At 43.2% G+C, this 14,557-nt stretch overlaps 2 protein-coding genes across 3 annotated transcripts; both read right to left on the reverse strand.

Annotated features, from left to right (window-relative positions):
• Positions 1 to 197: 197 nt before the first annotated feature.
• cln3 (CLN3 lysosomal/endosomal transmembrane protein, battenin) lies at positions 198 to 6,991 on the reverse strand. Its single transcript, XM_053851286.1, has 15 exons — positions 6,794 to 6,991; positions 6,674 to 6,710; positions 5,670 to 5,766; positions 5,507 to 5,593; positions 5,197 to 5,276; positions 4,838 to 4,923; positions 4,416 to 4,488; positions 3,721 to 3,864; positions 3,472 to 3,605; positions 3,090 to 3,145; positions 2,945 to 3,013; positions 2,388 to 2,443; positions 2,221 to 2,314; positions 1,955 to 2,095; positions 198 to 1,225 (listed from the first exon to the last, which is right to left on the reverse strand). Exons 1-15 carry the CDS (start codon positions 6,846 to 6,848, stop codon positions 1,109 to 1,111), a joined length of 1,326 nt encoding a protein of 441 aa, XP_053707261.1. The 5' UTR covers positions 6,849 to 6,991; the 3' UTR covers positions 198 to 1,108.
• A 349-nt stretch (positions 6,992 to 7,340) lies between these two features.
• Positions 7,341 to 14,257, reverse strand: dus1l (dihydrouridine synthase 1-like (S. cerevisiae)). 2 transcript variants are annotated; one of them, XM_053851285.1, is made up of 14 exons: positions 14,151 to 14,239; positions 13,453 to 13,694; positions 13,274 to 13,382; positions 13,156 to 13,206; positions 12,915 to 13,027; positions 12,602 to 12,684; positions 12,415 to 12,518; positions 12,200 to 12,347; positions 10,588 to 10,684; positions 9,568 to 9,650; positions 9,308 to 9,471; positions 9,200 to 9,237; positions 9,057 to 9,132; positions 7,341 to 8,461 (listed from the first exon to the last, which is right to left on the reverse strand). In XM_053851285.1, exons 2-14 carry the CDS (start codon positions 13,687 to 13,689, stop codon positions 8,310 to 8,312), a joined length of 1,455 nt encoding a protein of 484 aa, XP_053707260.1. In that variant the 5' UTR covers positions 13,690 to 13,694; positions 14,151 to 14,239; the 3' UTR covers positions 7,341 to 8,309. The 2 variants fall into 2 exon arrangements, with proteins under 2 accessions (XP_053707260.1, XP_053707259.1); XM_053851284.1 differs by having other exon boundaries at positions 7,376 to 8,461; positions 13,453 to 13,698; positions 14,151 to 14,257.
• Positions 14,258 to 14,557: the final 300 nt, after the last annotated feature.

Raw genomic sequence — 14,557 nt, forward strand, 5'->3', positions numbered from 1 at the left:
AAAGTTGCACCCAACAGTCTTCACCACCAAAAAAGACAGAACAAGAAGTTCTCACGTTTGGATTGGTCCCTGATGGTACCATAGACGGTGTTGGGAAGTGACAGCGTGGGAGGACAGTTTGGGATGTTCAACACAAAAGATGCATCAAGGAATGAGGAAACATTGGAACAATCCAGTTATTCATTACTACCAGTAAATTGTTATTCAAAATCAATTTGTTTATTACAAATAAAGCAAACATTGACAATGAAGAAAATTCTGATAATAAAATTGCTTGATCATAAATCCAATCCAAACAGCAAAATTCCAGTTTTTCATTAGTCCATCATCATCATCCATCAATGGTGCAGTTAAAAAGGCAGGAGCAGTTATTATGATCGTAACATGGCTGTAATACACTGAGCAATTTGCAGAAATGATTTGTATGTGTTCTCAGAACAACAGGCAATTCATGTACCAGGATAACAATATTGTAGGGCGGAGAATTAATGACCACTATCACAGCCAGTCGCGAGGATAAGACTTGATGGCAGCGCCCTGCTGTGTATTTGAGTCATGCGTTAACTGTGCAGCAGTAGGTGGTTATACAGTTACTGGTCTGGAATTGTTGCCATGACTGCAGTTGGTTCTGCAATGCAGCTGTTTAACAATTGTTCTTAGGAAAACACAGCTTTCATGAAGTGTGTGAAACAATGCAGCACAAAACACACATGAATTATATTTCAACTGTCCAAAGAAATTAAAGAAACTATTATAAATAATAGCCTACCCTAACAGTAGCTTTTGTCTAAAATATAGTACCCTAGTATGACTGAATATGTTTAGAGGAAACTCTAAATAAAATTACATTTAGTAAATTAAAGGTCATTTAAAACCTCAGGCTAATGAAAAAAGACGACCCCGGCTTTTACAATGAAACATAAAAGGTAAAGAAAACATGGGTAGAGTGGTTGAGTTATAGCTAAATATTGGCTTAGACTTCGCTTGTGTTAGCTTGTGTTGTGTTGAGATATTTGCTTCCTATTTTCAGGCAGACTGTCAGTCGACGTCTCACTCCTCTCTGCTACAATGTAGCTCCACTGAGCACCGACGTCTTCTCTGACGGGAGTTAAAGTGAGCAGAAGTATTGGTGGGTGGGTAAGGCAGCAAGAGCAGCCAAGGCAATGCCAAAACTGTCTCCTACACTGGCAGTGGCCATGGCAAACTCCCGGTGTCGCTCCTCACTCTGGAACAGAACATGTGTCAAGTGATCATTGAAAAATGTTTGCACACAGATTAATCATAATGTATTTGCTGCCCCGTTGCGTTTCTATCCACCGTTTTCAATGCACCTCAGAAAGAAAAAAAGGCCCTTGTTTTAATATTATATATTTTTAAAGCTTACTTGGGACTGATAAAGGATCTAATCTAATCTAAAATAGAGAAATGAAATGAACACAAACGTATTTCTCAGTTAATATTGTGCACAGATCTGTCTTTTTTTTAATCAATATATTTTATTTTATATATCTTACATTTCTTTTGGAGTCTGCTTATACTTAGAAGGACAGTGTTTGTGGTGGCTGTATGAATGTTTATGAAAAACCTTGTGTAAATGTAGGTAAAACTGTTCAAGAAAACATTAATTGTCATACTTTATTAATGATTTAATTTTTTAAAAGTTTGATTTCCAGTCATTTCTGGTCTAATAGCAAGTCATTAACACCAACTCGAATTACAACAATAATTAGTGTGTGGCAGTTTCCAAAGTAAAATAAAGTCTTATTTTAAAATGAGCATTTTTCATATTTCACATCACACTATTACACAGACATTTAAAGCTTTATATCGAAGAACAGTTCATACTAAAGTTCTCTCTTCTGTCGTAAAATTCACATTTTCCATTAGCATTATTGTCATTGTTGTAATAACTGTAACTTAACAAAGGTCAGGCAGAAATGAAGGTGATACTTGCCTCCTTGCTGATGAAGAAGAAGGTGTTGACATAGGCGGCCCCTCCCAGCAGACCCTCGTAAAAGATGATAACAAACACCAGCCAGGCACTTGGTAGGAAGTGGTACTGTACCGCAAGAAGCAAGAGGACTGCATTCATTACCTGCAAGACAGAGTGCGGACACGTCGATATTCTTGAACATAAACTTAAAAGCATTGTCGCATCGAATTCATCTTTCCCTCAAAGATGAAGATGATTTGAGGTCAGAACACACATGAGCTTCTCACCTGCAACCAAGAGAGCGCCCACAGCTGTCGGATCTTTATGCAACACAGGGAGGAGCGGGACACCAGCACACCCACCTGATACAGCGTCTGATACCTTCTCATAGAGGACACAACCAGTCAAGGTGATATTCACAGCACACGTTTCATCAATGCTGGCATTTACTGACCAGCGGTACTGTTCTGCATGGGACAAGAAGAACTTTGGGAAGTACAAGAGTTCCATCTGTCAGGAAAATGAAATGTTACTTTAAAGCAGTCATGAGAACAGAGGAAAATGAAATACCAGTGGTTGTTCTACTACCACTTTGTTCAGTAGCCCTGAAGGACAAATGACGAACGCAAAAGAGGATCCCTTTGCACTGCCCCTGTGAAAGGTGTGAAGGTTCTCCAGTGTTTTTACTACTATGTGGACAATACAGTTTTAATGTACTTCATGAGCTGGGACTAAATGATGGCATGTAACATGAAGAGCGCACACATCCTGACCTCCACATATTCTATAAAAGCAATCTGTGAATTCAGTGACAGGATTTGTAACGGCAGGTTTTAGTAACGCCCCTTTTCCAGTTCACGTTTATGTTGTTTATGATTTTGTAATTGTGTTTCTACCAATGTGTTTCGAGATCTGAGGTCGTACTTTTCTTTTTTCTGTAAGTTTAAACCGCTAAACATTAAACTTGACATATACATTTTCCAGACCAAGACAGGCCTGAAAAGGACTCACCAAACCCTGGTTGATAAAGTACTCAGCAAAGTAGACCAGGCCCAGAGGGAGCACAAACTTCAGCAGACCCTGCTCACAAATTCGGAAATGAAATCTTTTTAATGTTGGTTCAGCCACCAACACATACAGACAGGAGGAAACCTACCTTGATGACCAGGAATTTCTCATGAAGAGTAAGAGCTTCACGTCTTCTGCTCTTTGCTACATTCAAGTAAAAGGAAAAGCAACATTTCATCTTACAAAAAAAAAACAGACTTTCTCAGGTCACAGTGCGAGAGTCAAGACTCAACATTTCCAATAAGAGTATGGCTGTTCTGAGTTCATAATTCACTTAATTCCTTCTTCATCTTTCAAAGGTTTTCTCGAATTTTTCCATCATGTCCGAAAATGTCCCTCATTGGAGACTTCACACAGATGACTGGATCATAACTATCGGGTCCATGTTTCGATACAGGAGTTCTAAATGCTTGTGATGCCGACTGACCAACAATTCTGAGAATGTTTGATAAACGATGGGTAATCCGTACCGCGTGTTGCTTTGTGTTCTTCCGTCTCGTCGTCTATCAAGGGCTGTCTGTCCTCTGAGCTGCCTTCTGCTGATGCTTTCTCCTTGCTCTTCCACTGTGGCAATGCGGTGGGAGGAACCAGAAGACCAAAATAACTGCAAGAATAAACATCCTTAACATGTAACAGCACAAACAGGTTTTGAAGGTTCTCACTTTTTACATTCAGGGCAGGCAATGAATGTGAGCAAAAACAAGCTCACCAATACTCACCTGACCAGCATGATGGCCGGCACCACCAGCATGACTTGGAGAGTAACCCGGGGTGTCAGACCAGCCTGGGTAAGAGCCGAGTAGAGGAGGGCGCCGGCAACGCCAGCACCACCCGTCCCAGAGCCCCAGCCTCCTAAGACATCCCTGCAAACATCAGCCACATAAGCATGAACATTCCCAAGGCAATGGTGTTTACCTGTGGTCCAGGGATGCTCTACCACTACCACATCAAGTCATGCAGAACCATGAAATATTCACTGACACAGTGGCACACAGCTGCCTCAGGGTGAAATGTGTGTCAATATGTCTGATTCCGATCGTGTGTGTGTAAGAGACCCATTGGACCCAGAAAGCAATAGTCCTTCAGTCCATCTTCAGATAACATATCATTGATACATCATGCAGTAAATACTCTCCAGTCTGTACATGCAGGGGGCACAACTAAAAGGTTGTCTGAGAAGAGAGTAGCACATCGTGAGCTTAGGTGAGGAGCATTAACCATTCTGTCTAACCCTTGACAGATCTCAAAATAACCAGCTTTTAGACAGAGATTCTAAAAGTCATTTCATTTTGACTTTATTATATATATATATATATATATATATATATATATATATATATATATATATATATATATATATATATATATATATATATATATATATACCTGTATACTCCCCTGTACTGCTTCTTACCTGCTGAAGAAAACGGTGAGAGAGAGGAAAGACAACTCCCCGAGTCCAGCACTGAAACTGGCGAAAACCACACCTTGAAGCACAGAGAGAAAACACTCAGAAACAATTCTATATTCTGAAAGCCTCTCTGATGTTCTCTTAAAGCTTCTCCAGAAGACATTTGTTGCTATCGTTGTCCAGACATCCATAAGCTCTCAGGCAGATGGTGACCAACTACTTGTGGTGTGGTGTGAGTGATGACTTCCATTATTACAGTTACAGGATCCTGTACCTTCTGCTGTTATGTGGAAGTGGAAAAGCCCAGCAAGGTGACACTGACAATCCCGTTGCTTAATAAACTGCCACCATTTATTCTCGCAGTTAGGAATAAGTCTATGACTGACTCAGCTCACTGACAATAACACCTAGGAGCAGATTCTTACCTAAAATGCTCTGCCACATGGATGCAGAGAGGGAAACCAGAAGGAAACTTGTAGCTGCCATAACAACACAGAACAGAACCCGTAACCTGGAATCAGAGATGTTTTAAGTCTCCAACTGATGAAGCAAGTTTGGGGATACAAATGAGCAATGACTGATGGCCTGTTTTCTTCCACTGACTGTATCATCTCAGTCGCTCACAGCTGGGCGAACAGGTGCTCAAAGGGCCAGGGTGGCACAGGTAGAGCAGTTTGCCCAGCCCTGAGTGGGATTTTGCAAACAAGAACGTAGCAAAGATGCCATGAAAGCTCTTCCCCACTAAGCAGTTCAAACCCTTTTAGTAGTGTGTGATCCCACTTACCCATAAGGCACTCTGTGTATGACGAACGGAGCTGCCAGTTTGACGATCAGCGTTGGTAGGATGTCAGCCAACAAGACCGTCTGCACAGACAGATATTATATGTAACATTTTCTTAGGCTTCTTTTCTTTCTCAGAAGGGCAATATCTCTGTTATTAAATCCACTAAAAAATCACTTTGCTTGCTGACATGCATTCTGATATGGTCTTTCATGGAGTAATAAAGAAATGCAATCCCGTGGATGTAATTCACGACGCCCCTCACCTGTGAAATCTGGCCAACATTAGCAGGACGTCATTAATTCTCACTTACCGCAGTCGACGCAGGGTTGCAGTCGTAGCTGCTACTGTTCCCACTGCTGTTCCCCTCCTGCTGGCCCACTGATGATGAAGCGGAGATCTGCAAGTCCAAACAGACAGGACTGTGAGATTGAACACCCTTCGATTGAGAGTACAACTGGAAGACACGTTCTTACAGATGCTGTGTTGTTTCCGGACTCTTGTTTCTTGAGGATGTCATGAGCAGCACTGAGCATCACCACATAAGCAAAGTTGTTGCACAATCCCAGGAGCCTGCAGAAGAGCGAGGATGATGTTGAGTCTGACAACATGAACAAAAGTTTCATTTGGCGAATGGCTCAATGTCGACAACAGCCACTTGTAGATTACTTGAAGGGACAAAGAGCAACTGAGTGAGTTAAAAAAGTGAGTTTCAGATTTTTCCCCATTTTCCAACACTAGGAGTTTTCTTTCTATTGCCTATGCCACTGAAGTGCAGGGGAGAAACCTGCATTTAAAGAATCCAGAGGACAGTGCTATAGAACAAGAAGACAACCATAAAAGTTCATAGATGTAACTCACACACATTAAAAAAATTCTCTCTTGTGCTTGTGGTAGGTTATCCCGGGTCAAAGGTCAGACATAACCCGTGAGTTAAAATAGTTCAACGCTTGTGCAACACCAGGTCAGTAGGTCAGTACTGGAGTGGTGACAAAACGGTAATAGCGACAATAACAACCACAGGAAGCCATGAGAGCTTTCCTCAACTATTTGGTGCAGCCAATGGGGGAGCAAATGATAAGTGGAATTAAAACAGCCAAGTATCTTTCTTCCTATCATTGTGGCGTCAACACCAGATGGAGTAGCACACACAGACCAGCTCATATTTCAAACTTGTATCCATCATACATGGCAATTCTGTTACAGGTGGCATTTTATCCGTGTGGCATCAACGTTGCATTGTTACCACCGTGCAAGCAGTGAGGTCCCGAATAAGAAACCGGAACTTTCTACTCGAACTCTCCGACTATGAGGCAGATAGTCACGTCAGACGGCCTGGTGTCAATGCAAAGAGACCCAGTGGGACCAGGCACATTCATGTGGCTCCGGTCAGTGTTTGTCTTGACTGACGTTCTTCTCTTGGAAGAATGACATTTCAGTGGCCACTGTTAATTTGATCGGCTCTTATGTACGCACTCACCAAAAGGCTGTCCAATTCCGCCACCATACCACACGACCTGAAAGAAAGACGGTTGTGGAGTTAATAGCCATGAATTGCTCGGATAACAGAGCTTCCGGAGTTTTCCATGAACTGCCTCACCGCTGCTGTCACCCGGGTCTGGAACGACCGGGTCAGAATTGACGCTCTGCTCCATTTCTGTCCGTTACAGTCCTCAAAAGACGTTTTTCATGGTCGAAATCCACTGCAAAGCCAGGTCAAGCATGTGTGAATAACTACCTGACTTCGTTCATGCTCAACACTTTCGATCGCCAATGCATCAGACCGGACGTCACGAGAAAATTGTGCTTCACAAAAATAAACCCGACTGCAAACGACAAGAAGGTTCCTTCCCGGGAGAGGGACGTTTGCTAAATTAAGTACATCAAATTAAACTTCACTGGAATGTATAAACATCTCTACGTATAAAATATGTAGACATTTCAATTGATTAGAGCGATGTGTTTTATTGTGAATTTCTCCCTGTGAGATCAACCAAGTATCTATTGGCAAATGTAGCCTCTGGCTTTTTGGCCTGCACAGAGACCACTCCTCAATTTTTCCCATGGATTTGGGAAAGAGATAAAGGCGTGAAACTATATTAAGTACACGTGCAATTTTGTTGAGAAAAACACGTCATCAGAATTCAGTTTATTAATATCATCCTTGTCATTGTAAGCACAGCAAAACCAAAAAAAATGGTGTGAAGAATTTGTTTCCCACATCTTTACTGCAGTCTTCACTGACAAGGGGGGGGACAGGAATACGCACCATTTTCTCTCTGAATGTCATTTATTACAAACACATGTTCCTTTAAGTCTTCATGTAAACAGGAAGTGGTAGTCATCAGAAGGCACATATAAAAGCTGCTTTCAAAATAAATACCCCGGTCTGGTCTCGATGGATGACCTGCACTGCTATTTCCTTACCATTTTGTTTGTGGTTGACATTAGTGAAATGAACAAACAGCTGAATAAGGCAGAAGATCACTTCATTAGTGCAAAACGGAATAGCAGAGGTTACAGAGCAGGACAAGTCTCCACTGGGGGACAGACCAGTCTTAAACAAGCGATACCTGCTTTTGGATACAATATGTGATTTTGCATTAAGAAGGCAATCTCCCAAACAGATGAGTATTTTACGGAATTAAAATGAAGTGAGTCAGTGCATTTTTCATTTTCTCTTTTTGATATTGTGAGACTTAAAAAAAAAATCAAGATTGTAGCTAAAATGACACAAAAGAGGTCTCTTCTTCAATGTCACAAAAATATCATGATTAAACTCTGGATGTGTGATGCAAGGACAAAAGTCATCTGTGCGTTTTGCAGTTATCCATCGTCTACTTTGCTAACCCCAGTCTGAATAAATGCATCACTATTCTCCCTCTAACAATGAGAAAACACTAAAATGTTTGGCTTCAGCCAAATGCTAAATAATATTACATATTAATAACAAGTGGCCATGAATTCATTTTGGTTATGGTAAAACAGTAAATCATCCAGCCTTTTTGTAATGTAGTTGAGAAGGAAGGTGAAGATACAGATGCTCAATTATGCCATTTTAAAAATCCAAATATTGCTGCTTTGGAAGCCTTAAGTCAAAGGAGTTGGAAGAGGACTTAAAGTGAGGTCTCACACTGTCCCTGCAGCTCTGTGAGAGGACCAGGGGTGAGAAATTCTGAGGTATACTCAGGTGGAGCGTTTGCCATCTCGTTCTCCTGTTCCTCTGCTTTCCGCTTTTCTGCCTTTGTCTTGAATCTCAGGCCATGACCTGTTAGGAGAAATTAAACAAAGACCTGTTGGACTTGTGGATTCACACACAAACATTTACACCAAGTTTAAGTGATGTTCGCAACTGCTGTGATTCCAAATGAAAAACAGTGCCATCAAATGTGTGTCTAGATCAGGGCATTTTGTTTGTACAAATCAGAATAACATCTTTTTCTACTTGGACATTTTCCCATGTTAGGATATCGTGTTCACACTAGTGCGGTATTCAAAGAACTGGACATGATGTCACCCAAGGGGCAACCAATGCTGCCTGATGTTAGAGTTAATATAGAAACAACTGAAGCGCTTCATACAACACGGAGTAATAAACTCAGCCCTCACTTCTCCACGGCACTTGCAATGGCGAATGTTGAATCTGCATTGGCTGTTTGCACAGTGGTTATTGTTTTAGTGTAATTTGCGACACTTCAGTTGTGTTCTTAAGGTCAACAAGGTCCAGTTCTTCCTTTCTTGCTTGCTTTTGAACACTTGGCAAGCAAAAACAAATGTCTACTGACAGTCTAAACGCCAACCACATATTACTGTGGACTTATTTTACAAGTGTTACAAGGCAGTGTGTGTCTGTGCGTACTAACTTGGACAATCAGCCACCTCCTTGAAGGCCTTCTTCTTACAGCAGCCTCGACACAGGTTGAAGACACATTTGTTACCCTGATGAGCAGATACACAGTCAGCGACAACGGCAAGTCAGTCTCGGCTAACGTGGGACCACACTGACCTTTGGGTTTCCACACTGCTCACACTTGACGTACTTGGCTGAAGGAGAACAGACAACAGTTTACTTTGTGCTTGCCTGAAAAAAAACACATCAGCTGCTATGACTCACGTTTCTGTTCCGAGCTAAAATTCTTGTTGGGGTTGCGGGACCTCTTCTTCTGCTTGTTCTTGGAGAGACTTTCGGTTGTGGGCTCCGAGTTCTCCAAAGCCCTCTTCTGACATTGCGTTCTCTTGACCAGTAGACACTGACCGTTGGCCACTGGCTCCTTTGGCCTGTGTGCAGAGTGTCACATCAGACGCAGGTCAAGAATCCGTCATTTCAAAGACTGCAGGCTCTCGTGGAAGGCAGTGTTACTATCTGGGACTCACGGAGGTCTAACATAGGGCTGACAGATCCAGTGAGGAAAAGGCAGGTCACCCTGTGGCAGGTCTTCTTCTTTGGCGATCTCCTCCTGCATACACACATCTTTTATTCATGCAGCTGTAAGATCTTAACCGTTACCAGGCAGCCAAGGCGCACCAGAGCATTCTGAAGTCACTTCCCTTTGCTTGTGAGTTCTGACTCAGCAGGGAAAAGTGTATTCAGAAGGCTGTTCAAAGGACGAGGAGCTAGTGATGGAGACAAACAACTGCATCTAAGAATCAGGCATGAATTGGGAAAGCGAATCAACAGGTGTTTTGGAGCCACCTCATAGTTGGTCTATGTACCTCCACGTGCAACAACCATGGAGTCTGAACAGAAGCCTTTTATACTGAGAGGCAATAGTTACTGTAAGTACAAATCCCTTTAGTTTCAGTGCTCAATAGCAGCTGATGTGTGTTTGATAAAATCATGTGGATGTTTGAATGGTTCCATAATTTCCGCACTATAAGCCACTGATCATGGACTGAACCCCATGGCTTAAACAACAACGTGGCTAATATATGGATTTTTACAGGCAAAACAGCGCCATGCTGCCAAAATATTGAGCATCGTCACATCAAAATGAAGAAATGATTTACTTTAAAGCACTCCAAATACGCTGTTTTCGCCTGTGTGTCTGCAACTCCGGGAACAGAGCTGATCTCCTGGAGGACTGGAGACAAGATGCAGCAGCTGAGACCGGCTGTGGTGTCGTAACTCCAGACACGCAGGAAGAAACATTTTGAGTGCTTTAATGTAAATAAAAGATGTGAGGAGTTCATGATTCAAGTTCAGAACATTGCCGAGTCTGTATCAGACATCACCACCGGCTTATGTATGAACAAGATCTGTTTTCCTTCTTAAATTTAGTGGGTGCGGCTAATATTCTGGTGCGCTCTATAGTACGGAATTTACGGTAATTCAAGGACAACTGAGCAGTGAACTCTCATCATTGGGATCTGGAATATCTTGGACTGCATCATCACCTGACAACGAAGCCTTAGCTGCCGGCTGACCTCCGCCAGGCTGTCCAGTGTTTTCACTTTGGCCAGCTCTTCGCGCAGGTCCTGGTGGATCTGCAGCCTACAAAGCAGCACAAAGTCAATTCAGCGTCAGCCACTGCATATTGACAAACATGACACAAATCAATTACATTGTGAAACCACACTAGACTCTTCAGTACTCATCCTTGGAAGGCCAACATGTAGTAAATGATCTTGAATTCTGTTCATGTTTGTATTCTTTAGAATAACCTCAGATGCACTGATTGCTCAAAAGTATTGCAAACACATGCCTGAAGTACAGCACAACGTAGAACGCACTCAGAAATGATGCTGAAGACTGGACAGACAGAGAATTGAATCCTTGGCTGCGAGTGGTTTTAACATACAAGTGAGTAATTACAAGACTTTTCAGTGCACTGAGGTCTCTGGAGTTTTCATACAGGCTTGCTGGACTGAGTTACATATAGATGAGTGGAAAAGACCAAAAACACCTTTTGTACAGTGCTTTATTGTGCTATGTACGCTGCATTAGGGTGAATGTCTACTGGTCCAAAACTGCGACCTCTGCAGCACCAGCATCGTTTCACAGAGACAGAGGATGATGAAATCCACCACAGTTCAGTGTCAGATGTAGTGTTCATTTCCACAGTGCTCGCATGAATCCTACAACTTTTGCTTACAAGTTCCGGAGCAGGAACTTTCTACAATGCTGGTTTCAACATCAGTGAGCTCCACAAACCACTGCGCACTCCAGTGGTAACCGAGCTCACATCGACAGTGACTGTAAATAACTTCCAAAGGATCTGCCCCCCTCCCCCTTCATCTCCACTCGCGCCACTGTGCTTCCTGATCTGCCACATTCAGCTGATGTTTGTTTTAGATGATAGGTTCAAAAGCCTATTTACACTATCATAATCATGTGACTCAGAGCCTCTACAGCAGTTATGGGACTCAATCTAAAGGAAGCTCAACATCAATGTTGAAATGGTAGATTGTCTCAGGTCCTGATCCGAGGAAACCCAGTACAACTGAACACTTTCATTAGGTTGGTTTTAAAAGTTACAAAGATCTTCCCATTTTATTTGTATGAATACTGAATATAAATGAAATGCATGTATATGTTGCTTTTGAACAACTTGTCACTACCTCTATAAAAGGTGAAGACGGTACCGTTGCCACCAAAATTATCACTACAGTCCTACAGTATGTCCAGACATGTAAGACAACACTGCCATTCTAACATGAATGAAACTTGAAAGAAAATGACAAACGCATAAATTTACAATCACTATGTCGAAGTTGGTCCACAGCCACATATTAAGAAATAAAAAGTGGTGCATGAATAAAATGATTTTAACATCACATTCTTCTTTGACTGAGGAGTAGTGGACTAATCTCTTGTTTCTTGCTTTGGACAGGGATGGGATCAAAGTCTCATGAAGTCAACAATCAATGAAGTCAACATCACAAGATCACTGCATATCTCGTCTGTAGATATAGAGATTTCTCAAGAACTTCTTTATTATGTAACTTTGATGACAATGCAACATATTTAAGGTAAGGTACCAGGGAAGTACAGTGATTAGAGACGTACGTGTGGTGCCACATCTTAAACAAGTGGGCTCGGACGTAGGACAATGAGCAGGGTGTGTGTTTCCGAACCACCTCCAGGTACTCTTCCGCCATCTCCCACACCGGGGGGCTGCGGCCTTCGAACAGAGCAGGATTGTGCAGGTTTCCCTCTGAAAGAAACATTAACCGGCGTGAGCTCTGGCCATCAACACCAGCTCCGAGTAACATTTTGCTGACCGGCACTCATGATTCCCTGAACTCCCGTCTCCTGGATGCAGCGCTCCACGTCGCTCAAGTACTGGATGTTGCCGTTAGCAAACACAGGAATACTCACAGCTTTCCTGTCACAAGAGACGAATTGAACTTGACCCGTTTAAAACTGCCTCCTTTTAGATACACGTCCAGAGAAGGTTGCTGTTCATACCGAACAGCCTTTATATGCTCCCAGCTGGCAATGCCGGTCATTGGTCCTTTCTGGTCTTTGGTGCGGCCATGAACAGTCAGCAGCTAAGCGGAGGAAACAGGGAAGTTGTTTGTATGTTCATGAAAAATACTGGGATAGGGACACCTAGGAAGAGGAGGTGCACCGCCTCGCTGGTTTATATGTGGCAGAAACCCTGGAATGTTTTCCAATTTAGAGAAAATGTCAGTAGCACTAAGGACCAAGCTTAAAAAAAACAAAAAGATCTGGATAAAATCCCGACATCTACATTATAGCAAAAGACACTGCACAGTACCTGACACCCGGCTCTCTCCAGCATCTGGGCATACTGCACTGTCTTCTCCACCTCTGGAAACACCCGGATCTTACAAGTCACAGGCACAGACAGCTTTTCGTCGGCTAACTTTACTGTAACATGAGGAATGACGTTAATACAGAGGGCCTCATCCTGGCTGTTACGGTCTCAATCTGGGTTGAAAATGAATGATGCAGTCAGTTCACATGACTTCTGTCAGCTAGGGCCGGGCCTGACTTACCCATTTTCTCCAAGAGCTCCCACTCATCCTGAAGATATGCGCCGTAGTGCCCTAAGGAGGAGCGTGACAGACAGGTGAGTATTTCTCCAGGATTGCACCTCACAGTTAAGGCGGCTACCTCTTTTGGCGATCATCTGAGGACATCCTAAATTCAGGTCGATGGCATCACAGTAGTCCTGAGCAAGCAGTGCCGCCTGGACAAACACTTCGGGGTCATTAGCACAGAACTGCAAAACAACACAACGCGGCTGAGCAAGGGCATCTCAATGGAACAGATGGGGGTTTAACCACACCAACCTGGGTGATGAGCGGCCGGTCCTCCTCGCACACCTCACTATAGAGGTTCTCTCTCCTGTAGTTCACATCCCGGACAAACACCTGAGCGTGCAGCATGGGGGTGTAGCACAGATGAGCCCCATGGCGACGGCTCAGCAGGCGCCACGCAAGCTCACTCTGGTCCACCATGGGTGCTACCACGTACTGCGCCCCCTTCAGAGTCTTTCTCCAGAAATCGAAGCCCTTGAGCTTGGTCATGATGGCTGGCTTCGAATGACAAGGTGAGCGACTATTACAAGCACCATCTCCTAATTCAACTTGTTACTACTCATGAACTATCCTCGCATCAGTAAGAACTGGACACCTCGACCCCTCCAGAACCTCTACAGGAGTTCACCATGGCTTTTTACAAGACTGTCTTGGAAAGGCAACGTATTTCTTTGGTCTACTTTAATAAGGTACTCATCAATGCAGACCAAACACGCCAGCAGATGTAACGTTCTTGCGGATCGATTTCGCTTCATTTATGAATTACTAAGGCGTGTTCAGTTCCATTAAAATGTGATAAATGTTCTATTTCTATTCGCAAACCCGAGTAGCGAGCTAAGTCTTGGTAAGCACATGATTCACAGCCGCTGAACACAAGTTGTGAGGATGACAGAAAGTCCTCACAGTCACAGATACGACTGTATTATTCGACTCACCACACGTGTACTTACTGTGTTAGCTGTTTTGCACGCCGTCGTTTGCTCACGGTCCTTCAAACAAACAGATGTTTGTCGCCCAACACGTTTTTGTTGTGTGTAACCGTGAAACAGCGTCGATGGGAAACTTCGACTCAACTTCCGCTTCGGGAATCGCGAGAGTTTGTCTCTTCGTCTGAGCTAGCGCCACCCGGTGGTGAAACTGGCCAACTAAACCCAAACCTAAACCCGCGGCGGCCAATCAGCTTTCAGTCACGTGGACGCGTTGGACCAATCACGCTCCTCTGCACTGCTACCGCTAAATACAAGTCTTCCTCCACTAAAGTCGCACTCTTCTTTGCCACGTTGAGGCGAGTCTGTCTTTCAGTCTGTAAATTCCGCTGATATCATTAATGATAAGACATAAGCAATGGCAATTCCCG

Source organism: Synchiropus splendidus, chromosome 19 (assembly GCF_027744825.2).
Source record: "Synchiropus splendidus isolate RoL2022-P1 chromosome 19, RoL_Sspl_1.0, whole genome shotgun sequence".
NCBI classification, from domain to species: Eukaryota; Metazoa; Chordata; class Actinopteri; order Syngnathiformes; family Callionymidae; genus Synchiropus; species Synchiropus splendidus.